The 21736-nt window shown below is 40.5% G+C and overlaps 1 protein-coding gene across 3 annotated transcripts in view; it reads right to left on the reverse strand.

The window, feature by feature from the left end:
- Positions 1-1200: 1200 nt before the first annotated feature.
- The window catches only part of KLHL24 (kelch like family member 24), a 23352-nt gene continuing 2816 nt past the window's right edge, over positions 1201-21736 (reverse strand). For 2 of the 3 annotated variants that reach the window (XM_029963687.1, XM_029963686.1), the window contains 6 exons: positions 16471-17458; positions 11387-11571; positions 10292-10410; positions 9044-9232; positions 8424-8612; positions 1201-7277 (listed from right to left, as the gene is read on the reverse strand). In XM_029963687.1, the coding sequence (XP_029819547.1) occupies positions 7077-7277; positions 8424-8612; positions 9044-9232; positions 10292-10410; positions 11387-11571; positions 16471-17390 (1803 nt within the window). In that variant the 5' untranslated portion in view covers positions 17391-17458 and the 3' untranslated portion in view covers positions 1201-7076. Of the gene's footprint in view, positions 7278-8423; positions 8613-9043; positions 9233-10291; positions 10411-11386; positions 11572-16470; positions 17459-20912; positions 21007-21736 lie in introns of those variants that run through there. The other variant, XM_008930172.3, reaches the window with a different exon arrangement.

Raw genomic sequence — 21736 nt, forward strand, 5'->3', positions numbered from 1 at the left:
CCAAAATGATTCTGTGATTATATGATTAGCAAATGAAAAAAAAACAAAACAAAACAAACAAACCACTAAAACCAAGAAAGGACGCCTGGGCTGATGAGGTGCAGGATAGCAGCAGCCCACAGCAAATGCCACCTCACAGCCAGGATGGCAGCCCTCACCTGCCCTTAAATAGGCTTCACAAAAACCTTGTACCATACTTACTGCTCACCATACTTCATATTCTCTCAAATCAGAGCTAAAATTGTCCAAATTAGTGCAGTTAATGCCACAGTTTGGTTTTCGCCAGGCTGCAGTACCTGTCAGGTGCAGCTAATGGCATTGATGCTTTTGTCTGGTAGTCTCATGGTTCGTGCAGTGAGCTGTGAACCAGCATAAATTAGTGTCCTGCTCACAGATTTACAAACTTATTTATGAGGCCACTAATTTGCAAGTACTTGAATGTTCAAGGCTTAGCCCTTAAAATCCTTTTTTTTTCTTATTATAGGACCACTACTAGGCCTCTTTTCAGAACATTTCAATGTTTTAAGGAAGTAAGCAAGATTAAGATTGCACAAAGAGCAAGTTCTGAGACAGATCTAAAATACACATTACATGGAAGAGGAAGCCAGGAGTACAACTAGTATTCCACTAGTATTTGCAAAAAATGTGGTATTAAATCAAATGATTCCTCTCAGTTCAAGTGTAATAGTACCTTTCCATCACAGTCTGACCCGCTTACTCTGCCATCTGGGAGCAGGACCTTGAGATGGCCAAGTAGCTAACTTTAGGAAAATAAACTTTCTATGATTCTTTCCAACCTGTGTTATTGCCAGTCACCTTCCTAGTGTTATGTGACCTCTTCCTGATTTCCCATGCTGGTTTTGCCTTCCAAGTCCACTCACATTCTTTTCTCATCACAGTACCCAGGACAAACCAGATTTCACATGCCACCCATGTTTTTTCAGTTTTCTTTCAAGTTTACTTCTCTACACAGCCTCCAGCTTGCCTTAATTCCCATTGGTAATAAGTTCTGTGTTGAGGACAGAAAGATGAGAAGGGAAAACATGTAGACTGGGAGGCAGAAGAAAGATCAATGGATAGATACTGCACAAGGGGCAGAATCCAACAAGTTAAATGACCCAGAAAAAACAGGAGGGAGGTTCCTCCTTGCTCCACCAAGCCCCACCCTGGAACTTCTCATAAACTAAATAAACCACAGTGCACTATTCAAAAGGCAAATGTTTATTAGGTACACTGAACTTTAAAAAACTTTCAAAGAATTATGCAAGAAATATATTTAAATATAACAGGTGTTATTGCAATTGTGCTACATAAAATCACTTTTCTACTGTCAGCACAATCTGAAGACCTCAATGTTATATGCAAGACACGTTACATTGACTCTGGCACACAGTAAGTGGTCTGAGCTTTCCTGTTCAATCACTTGTGCTGCACCAGGCTGTTCTCCAGGACAAGATCAGCTCTTCGTGGAACTACGGCTTTTATGTTTCAGTAAATAAAGGAACTGGCAAGGAATAACACAAACTGCTGTTTTCCTCAGCAAAAAAGGAAAATCAAAACATGATTTCAGGCGAAGATACAGTATCATGAGTAACAGTTCAGGAGGTAAACTCTCCTTCCATGGCCAAGTAGCTCCTATTAATCTGACTCCAAATTGCTACAGGTGCACCAAAGGAGAATGACTCATAGGTCCAGCATTTACACAGATGAAATTAGTAATAGTACATTACATTCAAGTCTCTTGATTTGCTTATTGCCATGCTGCACCACATTATTGCTTCATATTTTGTATCTTGAACAAGAGGTTGATGACTTCAGAGAGTTCAGAAATATCATAGAGGCTACTGACTAAAACAAGAAACTGTACATATTAAGGTCAGGAAGTCAAAGAGTAACCTCAGTCCTTTGTCACTGAGGTGTGCTGGAAACAAAAAATAGAAAAAACCAAATACTGATTTCCCTAGATTATATCTGCCATAGCACTGTATAAATGGAAGCACTCTAGGCATATTCTAAACAAGAAGTTTAACTATTTTAATTAAAATGAATGGCAACATTTATTTCTCTTAGAGGGACATCAACAGTCCAGACAGTAAGACCAATCCTAATAAAGGTACAAATAGGGAGAAGTAATCCAAGCTCTTTTTCACAATAGATAAAAATATAGGTGAATTTAAGGCACAGGTCTTTTCAAAATTAACATACATTCTTTTCTTCGAAGCTAAGCATACAAAGTAAGCTATAATTACATTATTAACAAGCTGTACACAGGGCTTTATGTGCCTCACTTATAACAGCACTATCAGAAAACGATCAGAGAATTATTCACACGCAGATGTTCACACACAAATGTGAGCGTAGACTGGATCCCTACAGTAGAAAAAAGAAATGCTCCTGTAATAGTTTACAGTTCTTGGACAGTAACGTTACCAAGGCTGTATACTGATGAACTTGTGTAACGTTAGTTAGGGAGGAGAGCAAAGGCAGCGTGCAGAGAACACGAGTCACTTCCTGTCTGGGGGTGGTGGGAGCCTGTTGTGTGGCAATGCTCAGTAGCACTGACATGGTCATGATGAACTGACAGCCACATCCATTTTTTATTAATGCTATCTGAAATAATTCCATACTGAGGAAACTTGTGTGCCAAACATATTAAAAAAAACCCTAAAAAATCACTGCTTGGCTCCCAACCAGACAGCAAATTTCTGCTTAGAAATCTCATCTTACCATTTAGACTCCTTTTCTGAGTATACGTTGCTCAGATTTTTTTAGCCAGGCACAACAAACCTTTTCATTTGTACTTTCTTGTGTGCATGCGACTACATCCAGATGAAAATATTCATTGTGCCTCACAGTGATCACGTCTTCTGAGTTTCTTAAAGCTCTTGGATTGGTTTTTGCCATCTCCTGTGGAAGGAATAAACCCCACACCTACTTGCCTAGTTGGGCAATTCAGAAAGATGATCCTTTGGCTTTTCTGAGCTCTGCCACTGGCAGAGCATAACCGTACCTGCACATCTATTGCTCCAGCTGAGTTCACTGAATGGAGATACAAAATATTTTTACCACCTGAGTTTCTGCATCTGGAATTGCAAACTTGTGAGCATCCAGAACACCTTGGTTTCAGCAAGCCCAGCCACATGTACAAACCCCTCCTGCCACCTCTCTGCTCCAGGGAGTTCCTCTTGTCTCGTCTCTTTGGAGCTGGACAAAGCTCATGGCTCTGCCCCATCGGCCTCGGGCAGGAGGGGAACCTGAAGTCACAGGCAGCGAGCAGGTCTCCTGCTTCTCCTTCTGTCCTTACAGCTCAAGTAAAGAAAAACCAAGATAAACTGAGTATTTCCCTAAGATAATGTGGTGAACTCAACTATTCTGAGGAAGAAGCTGGAACAGACAGCAGTGTCCTTACTCTCAAGCTTCCTCTAAACCTCTGTCAAAGTGAGCATTTCCTCTTCCTACATCATTAGCCTCTCTCAAAAATATGCTGTATTAAAAATATCATTTAAAAAGCTTCAGTAAATTATGATAAGGGTCCATATCAACATGATCTGCATTAACATCTCTGCTTCAGAGAGTACCACAAAGCAATCTTGGATGAGAACTGCATTGGTGCCAATTAAAATAAAAAGAGCACAATCTGGACCCCTGGGTGCTGGAGTGGAAATCACAGTGCCCAATTCCCAAAACACAGGCACACAGTATAAAATGACTCATCTGATGGAAGAGATTCCACAAATTATGCCTACTTAAGCATTATCAAGGAGGGAGCCTACAAGTACAACTAACGTGATTCCCGGGAACTGTTCCGTGCTTGATGGCTGTAAAAGGGGGAAATGCTTCAGCTCAAAGCAGAAGGCTGGAGGCTGCTCTGTACTGCAGTACTGAAATTGGTGATCCAGAACCTTCCAGAACCCTGGCTGAGAGGAAGCATCAACTTTCTTTTCAATTAACATCACATTACTAAGAACAGAACTGGACATCAAAATGGAGAAGAAAAATATTTACTCATTCCTGTTTAGTGAAGACAATGCTTAAAAATTATTTTTTAGGTGTTACTTGGAGATACTTGGGCCCTCTTCCCATGTGTGGTTGGACTGAAGTTACATCTTTGTGCAGGTGCTCTAGAGCTACCAAACCTATCACCATTTATGATGGTGATTATTTTGATTAGAGTACATGGCTTTCATAATTTTCTTTCCTAGCTGAGACAAACCCCTTCCACCTTCCCAGCTTCCTGCTCAAGCCCATAAACTACAAGCAGCTAAATATGCATAATAGTGACACTTTAAATCTTGGAATTCATTTATACCTAAGTGAAATGCATTGGAGAACAGGTGGCTCAGGAATGCAACTTCCAAAATAATGCACCCTTCTAGAAAAATGGTTCATTTTCATTAAACCAAAGTTGAATCGTTCCTTTTCTAGCACATCTAAGAATAATTGTTGTAACAGAGCGGGCCATAAGTGAAAATTATTTACTGAGTTAACAAGCAAGAAGAAAATCTCACTGCCTGTTGTAAGGAAATCATTGCATAAGTAACTGCCATTAAGCAATGCTCCACATCTGTAACTGCTCAGCACCGAATACAGGTTGTCAGGAATTGTAAGCAGAAGTTTTCTTCTGCATCTACATTTCTGCATTTACTGTTCATTAAACACTGTCATTTTCAAAATAATAGGTAACAGTAACAGTACATAAATTGTTAGAAAAGACAACTAAACTATAAAATGCATCTTCAAAACCATAGAAAGCAGTATCTTGTTATTTACAGAGTAGTGCAGTATTATAAACACAGATTAAATGACACTGTTCTACACCTACAGAATAAGGACTGTTAAAAAACAGTTTAGCATGACAATCAACATTACAAGTCTGAATACAAACAGGAAGAAATCAAAGGAGAGTATTTTTCAAATTGCATCTCTAATTAAGTGCTCCTAGAATTTTTGACATTTTCATTTAAAATGATGGCATAAGCTATATACACTGTTAGTATATAGTATCAGTTACTGGGCAATTACCATTGCAATCAACAGACCTTATTCACAGGTACTGAAATTGCTTTTTCAAAGTATAACTTGGTGAGCAGAAACAGAAGGAATTTAGAAAAGGATTAATTTATCTGACTCATTTGTCTTGCATTACCAAGGGACTTTCTTTTTAGGGCAATGTGGATGTACCTGCTCAGGAACTGACTTCCTGATCAATCACTGATATGCAGAGATTTGTATTCTATCAGTATTCTTATTCAGCATATACAAAGCAGTGTTTGGTATCCAGCCAGAAACTGAAATTTGTGTCCTTTCCTGAGGTTACAAGTCAATGCATCCCAAAGTGCAGCTCCCAGTGCTCTTTAAAAGTCATGACCATGTTACCGAAAACGGTGACTCCCAGTTTGGCACAGCTTCACTGAGGGTCAGAATTTCCATCTCATGAAGAAATACTCTGGGAAAACACATGAGGAAAGTCCAGTGGAACAAACAACGTTCCAGATATGGTGCTTATTTTCACCCTCCGAGCAATCACAGAGACCAGAATCCTGAGGCCAGGGCCGGCTCTGCAGAGATTTTATGGTTTTTCTTCTGCCCTGGCACTGACCAACTTCCTTACTGGCTGCTGTCCTCAGAATTCCTTTAAAAGGCAGTTCCTGAGGTTTTTGGTGATTAACAGGAAATTGGTACAGACAATCCTATTCATTTTCCAACTCTTAAGTGCTATTAAGTTTTTATGAACTCTGTGCCTCAACTGTACAACTGCGTACTGGAAATAAAGAGACCTAGAACAGAAATCTAGAGAAGACTTAAAAAAAAATACCTTTACTGAAAAAAAACCTAAAAAATGGTGGTGTCAAAATACAGGCACTTCCTTGGCTTCAAAATTATCCAAAATATGTCATATGGGAGTCACCTCATATGGCTACATGGACAGGTCCACAGATATTTTTCTGGTGACAGTAGGGACCTTCCCAGAGCTTCTTTATCTGTGGTGAAACAGTTTATATGATAGTTTAACTGTACTGAGTGATTGTCTGAAGAAAGGCCAAGAAATACTTGGTGGATACTCTGCCATCTCTGCAGATGAGATATCCAAAAAAACAATTTATAAGCTGTAGGGCACAACCCAAGTCCCTAACTCTATCCTCAGGTAATTTATAATGTGATTCAGGGAAGTGGAAGAATCCAGAGTCCATCATCTTTTATTTCTTTAATAGAGATACTTTGCAGTGAGCAAAGAGAGAACCCAGTAACCTTCAGCCTTCAGCCATACTGCTCACAAAGGTAAAAACTGGGACTCAAAATTTGCTTCACAGACACATGGCCTACACCCCCCTGGTTTTCCATGTCATGTAGCCTTGTACTTCTGATGGACATCTATCAACACTATGAATAAGGTCCACAGGGTTAAGGTACCCAATCGTCATGCAGTGTGTTGTGGTGGCTCACAAAACAACCAGTTTCTCCTTCAGAAAAAAGCATCCCTCAAAGACTCTCCTATTTGTCCTATGTAGCTTGTTTTGTTGATGCTTTTTGGGGTTTTAATTCCAAACTATGCATGATCTGACATTAAATCTGCTCGGTTAAGCCAAGTAATCTGCCTGTAGGAATGCTGCCTACAAACTACAATTATTTAAACTTTTTAAATTATAAATAATTATCTTAGATGATTCTTTGGGATCAAAGAATCTATTTTTCCCATTAGCAGAACTGGAAACACCTTGCAGATATTGCTTCTTAGGACAGAGGCACAAAAGCTTGTGAAGGCACTTTCCCCAAAAAGCTTCCAAGATTTTAATTACTAATCACACATAGGGCAAATTTGCTGACCACTAGTACAACATACTGTTACTGCTCTTGTATCAGAGTCCACAGCAGATAGAAATGAACTCTGGTTACTGGGTAGGTTTGGAGACTTGTTTTGTCAGTTAAATGAACCCTTTTTCTAAAGGCACAGGATATAATTTTCATACGACACTTAGGCAGGGAATTCCCACTTCAGGAATCTTTAAAAAGCCTGTCTTGCAGCAGACCACTGGATTCATTCATGCAGTTTTCTTCTTTTTTCAGGAAAAAAAAAATTACAGTTTAAAGCCTTTTTCATTATATCTATGAATGGTCACACAGCCATGATACGATACTGGCCTGGGCATGGCTGCTACTCCTGTGATAATGCCCGTTGCAGGGTCATAACAAAGAATAGTGTCTGTGGCTTCACCATTTTCCCGTCTTCCACCAAGGATATAGATTTTTCCATTACACACAGACATGCCACAATTCTCCTGTTTCAAAGAAACACAAAGGAATACATGATTATCTAAAAAGCAAGACCTTGATTCATGCATATCTGCTCCAGTGCAGGAGGGCAGCACTGATTCCTGTTTGTAAACAGGCCTATACTATTTCCTCCTGAAAGGGCCAATGCAGAAAGGACAATAATTAGAGAAAGCAACAACACAATTCTACAAAAAAGACTATTTCAGGTCTAAGCCTTCACTACATAGCTCATACAAGGGATACAATGGAATTCAGCTGAACACTGTACTTACCATTTAAAGACCTGAGATAGGGAAAGGAGGAGAGAACAAAGGTTTTCAGAAGAGGGACCACAGTAGGTACTATTAATGCAAAAAACGGGAACAAGGAGAAGCATCTTAGAGGAGTAACAGATAATGAAGAGGGATGTAAATGGGGAGAGGAATAAAAGGCATGACTAAAAGGAGTGCATAAGAAAAGACTGTGCTATGTCTTACTTGAAACACCGATAGGATTTTATTTCTTCCTTAAAAGCAGGCATGGAAAAAATATTCAATTAAATAGAGAACTCAGATCAAAACAGAGGAACAGAGGGAAGGCCAGGAAAAAGAATGAAGTTCTGTTAAGGTAATATCACAGTAATAACATCAGGAAATGTAACTGATACGTGTATACTTTGCTACCAAGGTTAAATTCTGTGTCCCATATGTGGCAGTGACAGAACCCTCACTACTCAAGTCAGAAATTTTCTGTGCTATACAAAGGGGCTTTTTCACACTGTAAAAACAGCCTTCAATATTTGTAGTTACGCTGAAAGGCTTTAATCAATTACAAGGAAATTACTGTCTTCAATCTAAATCAAAACATGCAGCAGAACCTGACAGAGTTAATTTCTATACAACTAAAAATTCATCCATTATACTGTTACCCTGTTCTCCAACAGTAACAGCTCCCAAAGTTTGGGCTAGCTAATAGTGATGACCAGCTGAAAAGCTACTGGTATAGAAAATTCTTCTGTGAGGTTTTGAATTACACAGAAGAAGAGGTAAAGCAAGAAAGGAATCAGAAATGCAACTGTATCAGAGTTAAACAAGTGCATACTCATTTCATGCCAAGATGATAATTTCAAACACTACGTTTCAGCTGTGTGCAGGTCTTCTATTGTTAATTACCTGTCTGCTGAACGTGTTCTGTACATGCATCCAGTAGTCCTCAATGGGATCATAGCAGTAGATGGCTTTGGTGAGCCCACCAGCAACGTAGATCAGGTTGTTTAAGGACACGGCCGTGATACATCTCTTGGCGATGGGGATCGTTGCACGGAGCAACCAAGAATTGGTGTCAGGATCGTAAGACTGAACCTGAAAACAAATACAAGCCTTTCACATTAACAGCCTAACTGAAGTAACAGCCTGGCATGCCCACACAGGTTATACAAGGAGAGACAAAGAAGCAGTGCCTGGTGGGCAACACCTCACCCAGAAAACGAAGTCAATATAAATATAGGTCCATATATCAGTGTCTAAACACGCACTTGTATTTGACATTATTTTCTGAACACTCAGGTTTAAGAATTCACAGAACTTGTGAAGCCAGTGACAGTATCCATGAGAAACACCACAGGAACAGCATCTCCCTGAATTAACATTTTCTATTCTGTATTTTTTGTAGTATAATAACACCATACTCCCTTCAGCAAAAACAGTTAAAGCGGACCTCTGCAGGATCTGGTTTTAACCCAGCAATGCTGTTGCCTGTGGGCAGAAGATGCAACACAACACAACTCACTGACCTTGTCAGAACAGGTGTTGTCATCAGGCCCACCCCCGATGACAAAGAGTTTGCCCACACAGCTGGTCACAGCCGGGGAGCTCACGGCCTCTTTCAGGGGAGCCACCTCTGTCCAGCGGTTGGAGAACGAGTCGTAACACTCCACACTGCTGAGCCGGTTCTGCCCGTCATATCCCCCAACCACGTACACCTGTGCACAGGGGTGAAAACTGCCATTATTTCTTGGGTAGAGTAAGGGTTACATTTAAATATGAAATTAAATTAATTTAAAGCTAATTTGCTAGGTATGCAAAGGGATACTTTTCTCAGATTTTTAATATATACACAGGAGAAGAAGAATGCAGCCTAAAAACAAAGGGTAAAGACTTCCTGGAGAGTTCCATTCAGTCACATGTGGAATGACACTGCAAACACATGCCAAAGCATAGTATTATTAATACTACGATAGAAACTTCCTGTTTGAATGGCATTTGTTAGAAAAGGCATTTCTCTGCATTTCTCTTTTTTTAGATGACATTCAGCAACAGCAGCAGCAAAAGTCCATCTGAGTTTACCTTTGCTTTTCAGTGTTTTGCTTTTCCCTACTTACTTACAGAAATATTTCCTCATCTCAGTTTGTAAACTCTTTCCTGCCCCTTCTCTCACATTTAAGAAGCAGAACTCATTATTTATGTCTACTTGCTTCTGTTTGCTCAGCTGCAAGTTTCATCTGCACGAAGCCCAAGGGATACCACATGCACATCCTTCCTAAGTTTCACTAACAGAATCCCCACAGGCAGTTGATCCCAATTACCCATTTTATGTTCAGGCATATACACCTTCAAAATACAGCAAATCCTCCTGTTTCCACACTGCATGTGTTCAGTTAATTTCAACATAAAACATTAAATAAAAGATACGACATTCAGAGCAGCACCAATTTCTGTTAATAACTGCAAAACTGTTAGACCTTTGACAGCACTTGTGAAGCACAGGATAATTCAGATGCTTCTTTGCTTCCCAAAAATTTGCTTCTTGGGAATAAGACACTTCAATGATGAAAAAAAAAATAAATGACTGGGCAGTAAGATGATTTTCACGTCCAGGGGTAGTGTCTGACTGATAAAAAGCCTAATTGTTTGAAATATTAAAGTATTTTTAAAGTATTTGATATGAAATACAAAGTAATACTTAAGTGTTTTCTCTACTGCTTTCTTATCTACATGAAAACATCCCAACTATAAAAACAATTAAAATATACTTCTCTTACTTTACCAAGAAGAACAGCCATTTTATGTCTCCATCTGCCTTTATTTAAGGAAGCAACTCTGATCCAAATGTTAAGTTGAGAGTTATAAATCCAGACATCCCGGCTATTGATTCTTCCACCTTTAAAAACAGAAATATGCCGATTTGAATAATTATTGTATGGGAAATGCTATTAACATGCCCCTCTACAGGGAGCAATGAAAACTTTGTATCACTTTTTGGGTGATATAAGGATCTATCAGTATCTATAAGTTAGACTGAAAAAGTAATTTCCAGTGGACTTCAAACACAAAAGCACACAGTGAGTTATATTCCTTATGTTTGCCTTCCTCACTGACATGCTGAGATCACATTAGATTATTTCTTGAATGCACGTGAATGGCTTTTGCCCATGCTCTGAATTCAGATTTCCTGTAGTGTCACTGCCTGGATGAGACACCCGAAGCCTTATCCCCTGAAGTGCCCTATGGCACATCCCTAACACCCGCTGTTCCTCTGTCCTGTCTGTGCACATCTCCTTTGTTTTACACTCTGTTCAAATGACACAGGTACTACACACCCGAGGAAACAACTTCTTCGGCTGAACTAACTCACAGATCGTGGTGGCTAAACCATCAGCTGCACCCTGGAATTTTCCCTTGCTAAAGGACTGCTGGCAAAAGCCTGCTTGAGATTTTTTGCTTGTATTTTTCTCAGCTGTTGCTGCAAACAGTCTGCTGCTGTATTTTAAAGCAGTGTACTGCATGAGCTGGTCTCTTTAAATACAATTGATGTCCTGGAATCAGCTGTAAAAAACTGCAGATTCATGCCAAACAAAAACTCCAGAAAACACTTTTGTTTACAGTAAGATTGTGCTGGGGCTGGTTTTCACCATTTACATCAGAAAATGACTTTCAGCCGAGCTTCTGGAAGTTCACAGTACAAAGATCTGCCAAACTACTTAAAAAAATCCCAAACAACAAACAAGAAAACAATCCCCAATCAATCATACAATCATAGAACGGCTTGGGTTGGAAGGGACCTTAAAGATCATCTAGTAATGAAAAACAATCAACCAAGAAAAAAAAGAAATCTTAAACTTTTTAGGATTGTTCACCTGAAACAAGAATATCATTCCGTAGAGCACACACGGCATACTCAGACTTGGTAAACTCTGGAAGTTTAGCCAGTGATTTCCACTCTCCTGTTACGGGATCATAGCACTCCGTGTACGGCAAATTAAACCCTCCAACTCGTTCACAGCCTCCAACAACAACTATCACCTCAGAATAACCAGTTGATCTAAAAAAGAGAACACAGAAAACTAAGATGTAGGAGATATTTATTAGTACATGGAGGCCAAACAACATCGTCTTCAAAACTGCGTGAAAATCAGAAAATTTACTATTTAGTGTTAACTTCTACAACAAGGAAAAAAAGAAGAGTCATTTAGCAAACAGAGGTTTCACTGTTTCCAGCTGTGTCGCTACACAGCAGGTGTCACTGACAGGTGCCCAGAGTAAGTGGTGGAGTTCCACTGCACAACGTTATATGTAAAAACTGAATAATTAAATAACACAGAAAGCCCTTACTTTAATAGTATTTTTACCTTGTGTACATAGAGAGATCAGAAACCAAGTTCAAGCAGGACCTGTTTCACAATAAAACCAGTCCTGACGTCCCCCCCCGAGTTTTACAAAATCAATACTACTTTACATTGCTTAAATATCCAAAAAGTTTAAAAGCTGAAGGAATATAGTCACCAAAATAAGAGAAAAGAAAGTGGCCTTAGAGCCAGTGCAAAGTAAAGCAAAAAACAAGAGTAGTGACAGGAGGAAACATTAAGGAATGCTGAAATAAAAATTCAAGCCTAAACCAAAAATTAAAACTCAGTGTGAAAAAAAATTAAGCATTAGACAGTCTGCAATGTACACAAGTAGGCCTTTAAATTCTATTCCACACATTCATTTTCCTTCTACTAACCAAATGTTTTTGTATTATACATATTCTACATTCACAGCAATAACAAAACCTCTTATTTATTAATTCACATTTGAATGTAGAGACTCAACCATCTTTGATGTGTAAATCAAACCGTGAGCACCTTTTATTCCTCCTCTCAAATTTCTAATTTCTTGTCAGCATTTGTCAAACTCCTTTCTTTTCAGGGCATTTTTAGATTAAAGCATTTTGCACTGACATATTTATTTCAAGGACTGCTGTCAATTAAGTAAAACTGAATGTAAGATTCATTTTATTTTTGATAAGCCTTTTTGTCGTGTCGAGCTTTGTACGATGATCACAATGTGAACAGACATCTCACAGAACAGACAGTAATACCATTGCTGAGTACTGCAGTCTTCTCTCAAAAACAACAGACTCAGAATCGCCTTTGAGGTAAAAATTGCATGATATCCCCCTAAAGATCCTACTATAAACTTATGCACATATTCACCTATAAATCCCGATGAAGTTTTCCCTGTTTTGAAACACCAGAAACAAAACTAGTTAGCCCTTTTATCTCCTTGTCACCACAGGCTGTAATTTAAATATACCATACATCTTTCTACTCAGAATATTGTCAATAGGAAAAGGCAGTGCTAAATGGTAACATCCTACAAGATGATACAAATGAGATGTGTCTGAGGAGTGGCACTTACGCACCTGAACCAGGCAGAAGAAACTCTCGGCAGCTGCTCAGCTTTGAAGTCAGGCTCGTTCCTGGTTTCTATGTATTTACTGTTACCGGTTTTTGCTTTTTTGAGGAACAACTCTGAAAAGAATCTCTCAAAGGATAAGAGAGGGGAAGTTCCTGTGCCAGCAAAGCATTATTGAGGAAAAGAACTTCCGTAAAAGCAAGACACTCAACTCGTAGTTTGCCACAGAAGCAAGTCCAGATACACCAGCTAATTGTGGGTACAAAGAGGTTTGCCTGAGGATTACTTTCTAGATTAGAATCAAGGCCTCCACTCACATACTGAAAAGCTTAGTGTATTTTAAAAATAAATGAACCAAAAATCTTTGCCCAGAGAGAGCTCTTTATGAATTGTTATGATGAAATCTTTCTCTGTAAAGAAAATATTCATTTAGCACAGTATTTCAAATCTACAGAAAACAAAAAAATTTCCCAACATTTTAGAACCTGTATGACCATATTTTTTCTTCAGTTAAGAAATATTTCCTCCATTACATTTTCTTGGAGGAGTCATGCACTGTATACGTTTTATGGTTAGTTCCTAAAATTTCTTTTGCAAATGACAAAGAGCACGTTACTTTAACAAAAAAAAGTAAAACTGTGGTGGAATTACACAAAAACAACATACAGGCAAAGGCTAATTCCAGAAAAGAACTAAGGATATATTTGAGTGGAGGTTAGAAAAACCTGTGACCTCAACCAGTAGCACAGGAAGCCCTCCCTGTAGCCCTCAGAAGAAACAGTGTGAGTAAAATAACAGAGGTGTTAAAACAGGCACTAGAGATTCCAGGAGGCACTGTCCCACCAGGAAGAGGTGCATAAAATAGAAAAGGGGAGGATGGAATATGACCAGCAGTGCCACGTAATTCCATGCGTTCCCAAGAGCAGGTTCCCTGGGGGTCCCAAGTTACACAAGGCGAGAACACCAACCCGCCAGCAAGAGCTGGACAGAACTCTCGTAGTTCAAAGAGATTACATTCCAAATCATGGGAAGTTTGGAAAACAAATTACAGAAAGTCTGGTAAATCACTACTTTTTTCTTCCCCAATGTTAAATCACTTTTGGGTAGTAAATGAAATAGCAGACAATATGTGAAGTGAAATAGAAACCCACGTCTCCTTGGGGGAAAATGAGGGACTACATTAAAGCTTTCTAAAGGCAACCAGAAAGGATGTGTTAAAATGTATAAACACAACAACTTTCAGTTAAAGAGAACACTCACGGGATGGTAACTAGGTAGGCTAAAAGAAGCTTTGATGGAAAAACTCAGAGGTAGATGAAAATCTGAAGACAACTCAAATCACACAGTAGGAAGAGCCTATGTTGTCTTTTGTATGGAAATGTCTTACTGCTCACTGCCTGGTCTCAGCTTGGAGATTTGCTGTGCAACACAACCAGAGGGGACAGGAGAGACTCCAAAGGAGCAGGAGAGACAGCCTCAAGATGTCACTAGTCCATAACTGAAAAGCTCTTTCAGAAAGACCTCACTTGTCAATGATGCCTTAGTGGCAAAGAGCAACGGTTATGCCGTACTTTAACTTCAATTCCCTTCAGGTAACTCTTCACTGGCTTCAAAAAGAAAAAAAAAAAATCAACTTGTTTAAAAAAACAAGTCGAACTCACTTCACCCATAAGTGCATCCAAGCAATCACTATTTATTTCCCAAAGTTTCAACAAAAACACTGGTGTGGGAATTTCTTGTCCTGCAGCCTGTCTCCTTTTGGAAACAGTTTATATAGAAAAGAAATTGGAAGAAGGCAAGAAAGAAGGAAAACAGCTCTCCAGCGACCTGTCCTCTCCTCCCAACCCCCTGCCGAAATGCCCAGAAAAGGTGTGGTGAAAACACAGGAGAAGGGGGACCTGGCAACTGTTTTAAAATATGATCTCTTTTTGCTATAGGCAACAGAAACAAACAGGCAACAGAAACAAATGACAAAGAACTATTCCACGAATGTAATATAGAAAAGGGGAAAAAATTCCTGCTGGGAGGCCAGCCAGTTTTCCTCTTTGTAAATTACTTCTCTTGTTCCTGCCTACTTGAATTCCCAGTGCAGTTTAACAAGCTCAGCAGTAAAACCAACAAAACCCCCTGGCTTCAGAAATCACCTGTATTAGGCAGGGTACTTCATGTGCAAACTGGAGCACTACACTGAGGCTGTTCAAATTCTCAAGCAGATACACACCACGCACTGGCAAAACTGCCGGGTCTGAGTGTATTTGCCTTCTTTAGCTAACTGAGTAATAGACACAGAATAAACATCACACCAAATACACTGCACACTGTCAGAATTCCCATGGTCCCTCCCTCAGGCTTGGACTCAGAAACAACAATTGCACCAGTTTCCAAACTGCCATGACCCAAACACTTCCAAAGACCCTCCACCACAGCACCGTGCAGCTTAGAAAATCTGGCAGCTTCACTGCAAGGAGTTCAGGAGTTTCTTCTCTCATGGCAGGACTGAAGACTGGAAAGCCTCTAATGGGGCAAACATTGCCAAGTATTCTTTTTCCCTCTTAAGGAAGCCTTTAACTGCTGCCAGAAAAATAAAGGTTCCCTGAACAGTCACTGTACAGCAACCACATATGAGTAAGAGCAAGCAAAGAGGAGTAACTCCTAACACAATCTGTCTCGACCAGGTCATTGCATCACCTTAATGCAACATGTGATTTTATAAATACAGCTTAAATCGGGTGGAGTTAACAATAAACTATCGTGTCAACTATCGTTGACATGAGGCTGGGAGAATATTTTTCAGGAAAAAAAGAATCATAACCACCATTGCTCATAAATGCCACTAATGGAGTCTTCCTCATTTCTTTTTGCAACCTCAGTCACCTATTTGTGTAACACATTATTAAGTGGTAGCAATTCTGAATTATTAAAATGTCACAGAATAAACACAAAATACTTCAGGAACTGTTTCATAATTCTTTAAAAATTACAATATTTGGTTTCTTTACAGTTAAGAACCTGTTCTGCTGTCTATTACGAATACATGTACTACTCCATCTGTAAAGTATTTGTGATGCAGCAAGGAAATGCTCTGAATACATAATATCCCCATCCACATCCTTTGTGGTGTGCTGGACACTTACATGACTTTGTTACAAAAAGAAAGGTTGGGAAATGCAATGGTGTACTTGCCACAGCACATGAAGTTCTCTTCAAGACACTGCTATTGTATGAAATACTTTAAGGTCTCCCCTAGCAAACATTAAACTTAAGAAAGTGTTTTACTTGCAAGGTAATATAACTTTACTTACCTGAAGGGTCGTTTATTTCATAGCAATAAAGTGATCTGTGCAGAAAGACTCAACTCACATTTTCAAGACACCTGTGAGCTTCACGGCTTGTGGGGAAGTACTGAAGAGTAAGTGTAGCAGCTCCAGAATGCAAAGCAAAATAATCTGCAAGAGATTTTTCTCTGGGCATATGTATATCAAACATCTGTGCAACAAACTATGTCCTTCTCCTACAGAAAAAAAGAAAAAAAAAAATTCCTCACCTGCGTGGTCTAGTTCTGGGAGACATCATCTCGTTTCCAAGGATATGGTATCGTCTGGCTTCATGCAGGAGCTGATAGCACTCTGGGGAATTCTGGATCAGCTGGTCCACCTCCACAGTCTGAACGAAGTAGTTGGGGTGCAGGAGCGGGAGCCTGACGTGTGTCAGCAGTTCGTGGAGCACCGGCCGGCGCAGCTCCACGGCGCGGTACACCCAGCGCATCACGGCCTCGAACACCATCTCCTCCTTGCTGATCACCAGCTCGTCGCTGCAGATGTAATCAATGAGCTCATCCTTCCCCAGCTCCAAGAACTCTTCATGCTGGGACACATCCTCAAATGTCTGCAGCGCAAAATTCCTGCACTTGGTGAACAGTGTCTTGAGCGAGTGCGTATCTGCGAAGCGCTGGATTCCCAGGCAGTTGCAAGGATCCAGTTGCTCTTCCAGGAACTTGGCGCAGGCGTCACGCAAGACACTGATCTGAAAGAGACTCGATGTTTCAAAGAGATACTGCACGTTCTCTGTGGTGATCTTCACCTTGCCCGTGTACACGTACTGCAGAAAGCAATCCATGGCCTCGGCAAAGATGCCGTTGATCTCCACCAGCATCTCCCGGCTCTCCCGGTGGTCGTTGCAGAACATGGCTCTGAAGTAGCTGCTGCAGGCCGAGAGCACAGCGCGGTGGCAGGGGAACTCCCGGCCCTCCACGCAGATGATCACGTCTGTGAACAGCCGGCTGTCCCGGAACTCATTGAAGATCTGCAGGATGCTTTCCGCGTGGGATGATCCCGAGGAGAAGTCGAAAAACTCAGGGCCTGACAATGACTTTGGGTCCATTTCAAAAACTTTCCGCTTGGTTGCAGGGGAGTCTCGTATCCCGCTCTCCTCTCTATTCAGTCTGCGTCCCAATATTAGTACCATTGTTACATCAGTTGGCTATAGAGTCATTGAGAAAAATTTGCAGAGTTTCTCCTTCTCAGTGCTACGGTCTGAAAAATTAAAACACTTCAGTTTTCAGTCTGGCACAACCTCAGTTTCATCACAAGAATCAGACAAGATACTTGTTTGGTCACTCTAAGAACTGGAGCAATTGTTGACCCTTCCTTGAGGTGACACAATATTACAGGGCAAAGTACCACACCCCCTGCACAGGGCAGTGCAGCACTATCTACCACACTTTAAATACAAAATATACCCAGAAAACAAGTGTCCTAGATGGCAAGTTCTGCATGTCCCAGCACCACTGGAATTGCATTAATATTCAAGACAAAACCCTCAAGATCTCAGCTCTAGCAAATCACCTGACTAGGCAGAAGCCAAAGATTTCCTGGATAAAAATCCAGAGCCTGGACTTTTCACTTTTTTCAGAGTAATCCTCATTTCAGCTGGAGCCTGAGTGCTACTCTAACAGCACTAGCCAAAAAAGGTGTGTGGAGGAAGACTGAAATTCTAAAAATGAAAGTTCAGCTGAGAAATCACCCCATTTTCATAATAAAGTCTATCATAATGAAGTCTTATAATACTGATGTTTAATGCCATTCTGTGATCTCAACAAACAACCTTGGCCATAAGTTTTTACCTGTTCATTCCTAACATCTAAAAATTAGTTCACTGATAATCTACGATTCAATTGCAAAAGAATGTAAACTGCTAGAACACAACACAGAATGAAGAATAAACTACATGTAAAACTACTGGAAATAAGAACCAAGGGGCAACTTGCTGAGAACATGGATATTTTGTTTCCACAGTACTACTAGAAAATAATTACTAGCAAAACTTTTTGCTGAAACACCTTCCAGTTTCAAGTACAAGTGTAAACGTTCCCCCCAATGGGCAAACACAGACTCACATTATCAGAGCACTGAGGTTACAAAAATCAAACACTCAAATGTTAGCATATGCCAGTAAGTTTCTGGGTGAAGAAAATGCAGCTGACTTTGCAGATAGTGCATGTTAGAGGCAGTGAGAACAACCAATCTAGCAGCAACAGGGCCTTTTGCCTCTGCTGAACTTAAAAAATACCTGGATAAACGTCCACCAAAACACATTTGAGGCAGCAAGAGGCTGGGCAAGACACCCTCTCAGACCTCACACTGGTACAATTCCGAATGCTTGTGATATGTCTGCAAGGACATGCACTGAATTATTTTACAAGTTTTTTTAAAGGGATTTTCTTCTTTTTGTCTCCCAAAGGTTAAATTCAGTTTCCCTGAATACACAGCCAGGAAACTTCAACTCCTCACAGCAATTTCATTTCCTGATGTGCTTGCATCCTCAGAGCTGCAATTACCCAGTCCCAGACTGGCCACGTCATCACCTAATATAGAACACAATGAATGTGCTTTTTTTAAACGGCCTTTTTACATGGCACCTTTAAAAAGCACCATCTGAACAAACAGCAAGGAAAGAATGTGTGCTGTACCTGTACTCATTGAGAAAACAGGCTCTAAAAACTATCATTTTCCCTATAAAATTTTTTACACAAATTTACAAGGTAGATTCTTGGTATGGCTCATTCACCCTACAAAATTTTAATTTGACTTAAAATAGGGCCAGTTGTCGTTCTGATGCCCGAAAAACACTGTTGCAATGAGCCTATCTAATAACTGATTGCTTCAGAGAGACTTTAACGAGACATAAATAGACAGTCTGATCTGTAGCTGATACTCTATCCCATGTATTGCACAATGATTTTACTCAGTAGTGACGCAGGCTGGATACAAAACAAAACCAACCACCACCAGCAGCACCTCACCAGCAATGTTGCTAACACCCCTATCCCTTACACTGAATCTCATCTGCAACTAACTGCACACTACTAGCACAAGAAAGTTGGCAGAAACAATGGATCAGCAGCAGAAAAGGGAAATATAACAATGAAAATATGAATATAAACCCTAAAGGCTTGATTCCAGCATCACAGATTTAAATCAGAAGAATTTCACAAAATGGAGCTTTTCCAAAGCAAAGTTAGCCTGAAACCTCAAACAAGACCCTGACCCACTGCATGAAAGGGGAAAACACAGCAACTAAGTAACAAAACCTTCGAGATTAAATCTTTCGCATTATGTGAGAAGTTAAGACTTAAGACAGTACTGTATTATGCAATGGCTAATAAGGGGAAACAAGAGTTCTAGGTTAGGACTGCACATTGAAGGAACCAATGTCTTCTTTATGCTTGGAAGAACACAGAATTAGTGGTCAGTAAACGATTCATTTTTCTTAATGTCCTAATGGTTTAAAGAAATGGGGGAATAAAAAATAATCCACGAAATACAAACTAATCAAGGGGGTAAATATTGTACATTTACAAATAAGACACTAGAAAAGAAATCCACTCCATTGCAGAACTTACTGCCTTTGAACGTACTATCCTTCAATCTCTGTGCAGCTAATCACTTCTGAGGTGGCTTCAGCAAAGCAATTTCACAGGCCTATCAGCAACAGTGTCACATGTTCAGCTCTATCACACATATGTGTGGCCTTCCTGCAAATCTTGCTGTGGCAGTTTTAAAATGTCACCTTGCAGCTGCCTGCCCCAAACTGGGAAAAGCAGAGGGGAACCTGCACCTGAGGTTGAGCTGGTTAGTGAGCAAAGGGCCAAACGAGGGGAGATATCCTTGTCTGCACCTTCCCTGTATACAGAGGCACCCTACCTGCCTACAGACTCTGCATTATAAAGCACCAATGATTTACAGAATTTAACACTTGGATCTCTTTAACAAGTTTAAACAAAACAAAAAACAAATGCATTTTTCCAAAAGGCAAGTACTGGGAATTATTAGATCAAAAAGAAAAAACAATGCAAAATGTATTGGATTGCTTGTCTGAACAAGGATCAGCAAGGACAGACCTTAAGTCTGTTAAATCAGAGTCTGCCCATTCAAAAAACTGGAAAGAAAAACACAGATCACACTTCCAGTCAACAGGTTTTAAAAATGCTTTACAAACAGAGCCATGGTTCTAACATGGTTGCTACCTGCACATACACATATCTCTGAATTAAGCTGGGTTCACCAGAAGTTCAAGTTCCTTTATTTCTTTCACCTATACTGTCTGTAGGTCTTTCTGTACAAGATGTTCCTCAGAAACAGCCTAAGAGCCCCTTCAGAGGCTGGTAAAAGAGGTCTATAACATGTTTGCCCTGACACCTTCCAGCAGTAAATCCTCCTATGTAAATTACTTTCATGATGCACTAAACTTCTCCTTCCTCCACACAACATCCTCATGTATTTTACCCCTCTCCCTCACCGACAGCTCTGCCAACAGCTGGCAGCTGGTTCTGTGTGTCACAGAGCTCCTCTGCCCCACCAGGAGAACTGACAGAAAGCAACAGAGGAAACACACTGTTGGGGCGAGGCCCTTCGGTAACACCTCATCATCAGCTGTGCCCGAGCCCTGCCCTCAAAGCTCACCCTCGGGGTGTAGTTTCGGCAGTACCTGAGGCTGAGCAGGGGTTGTGCTGCTGCCAGCGGAGGTGGCGTCCAGCCCGTGCCCACCGCTGCTCCCCTGGCGTGGCCGGACCCCTGACCGCCTGTGGAGGGAGAAAAGGAAGCGCTGGGAACTGCCCCGGGAAGGGCAGAGCCACCAGCACAGCCCCAGTGCAGCCGGGCGGCCCTGCAGGGCACGGCTGGGGCCGCCAGACAGGCCGTGTCTGCTGCTCCCGGGTAGTGTCAGAGACAGCACCCCCGAGCTACCACAGCCAAATCCGCAAACAGAAACGGTGTTTTCATTCCCAGGCACGGGACCTGCAACTCAGGTTTGGCCAATCCTAATTATTTCGTGATTTCAGGTAACACGATCTGCAGGCGTGCTTCATCTCAGATGGCTGGTTACCGCAAGAGTCAGAGAAAACAAACTCCAAGTGTATCGACTGCAGCTCACTGGCTAAACCACAACACGTGCTCTTTTTGTTTTTAAAGGAAGAGAAGAAGAAGAAAAAAAAAAAAGAGTAACCTCTTCCTCCAGCAAAAAACAAACACATTTATTTTTGTCTTTGAGATATAAAAAAAACCCCAAAGTTGTTAGTTTTAAAGCACTTTTTAAAAAAGAAAAATTATTCTTGTTTTACAGGAGAAATTGAGCATTTGCACGTCTAAAATAAAAAGTCTTCAGGAATACCGAGTAACTAGTAAACAAAAATTCACAGTTACCAAACTGATTGACATGGTAAGGGATTAGCTGCACTGTAGAAGTTTTTTATTGTAATGTAAGGCACTATTCTGATTCTAAAAAAGAATGTCAAAATTCAAGAGTAATCCAAG

This window comes from Manacus vitellinus, unplaced genomic scaffold (assembly GCF_001715985.3).
Source record: "Manacus vitellinus isolate BGI_N305 unplaced genomic scaffold, ASM171598v3 scaffold_60_pilon, whole genome shotgun sequence".
Taxonomy (NCBI): Eukaryota; Metazoa; Chordata; class Aves; order Passeriformes; family Pipridae; genus Manacus; species Manacus vitellinus.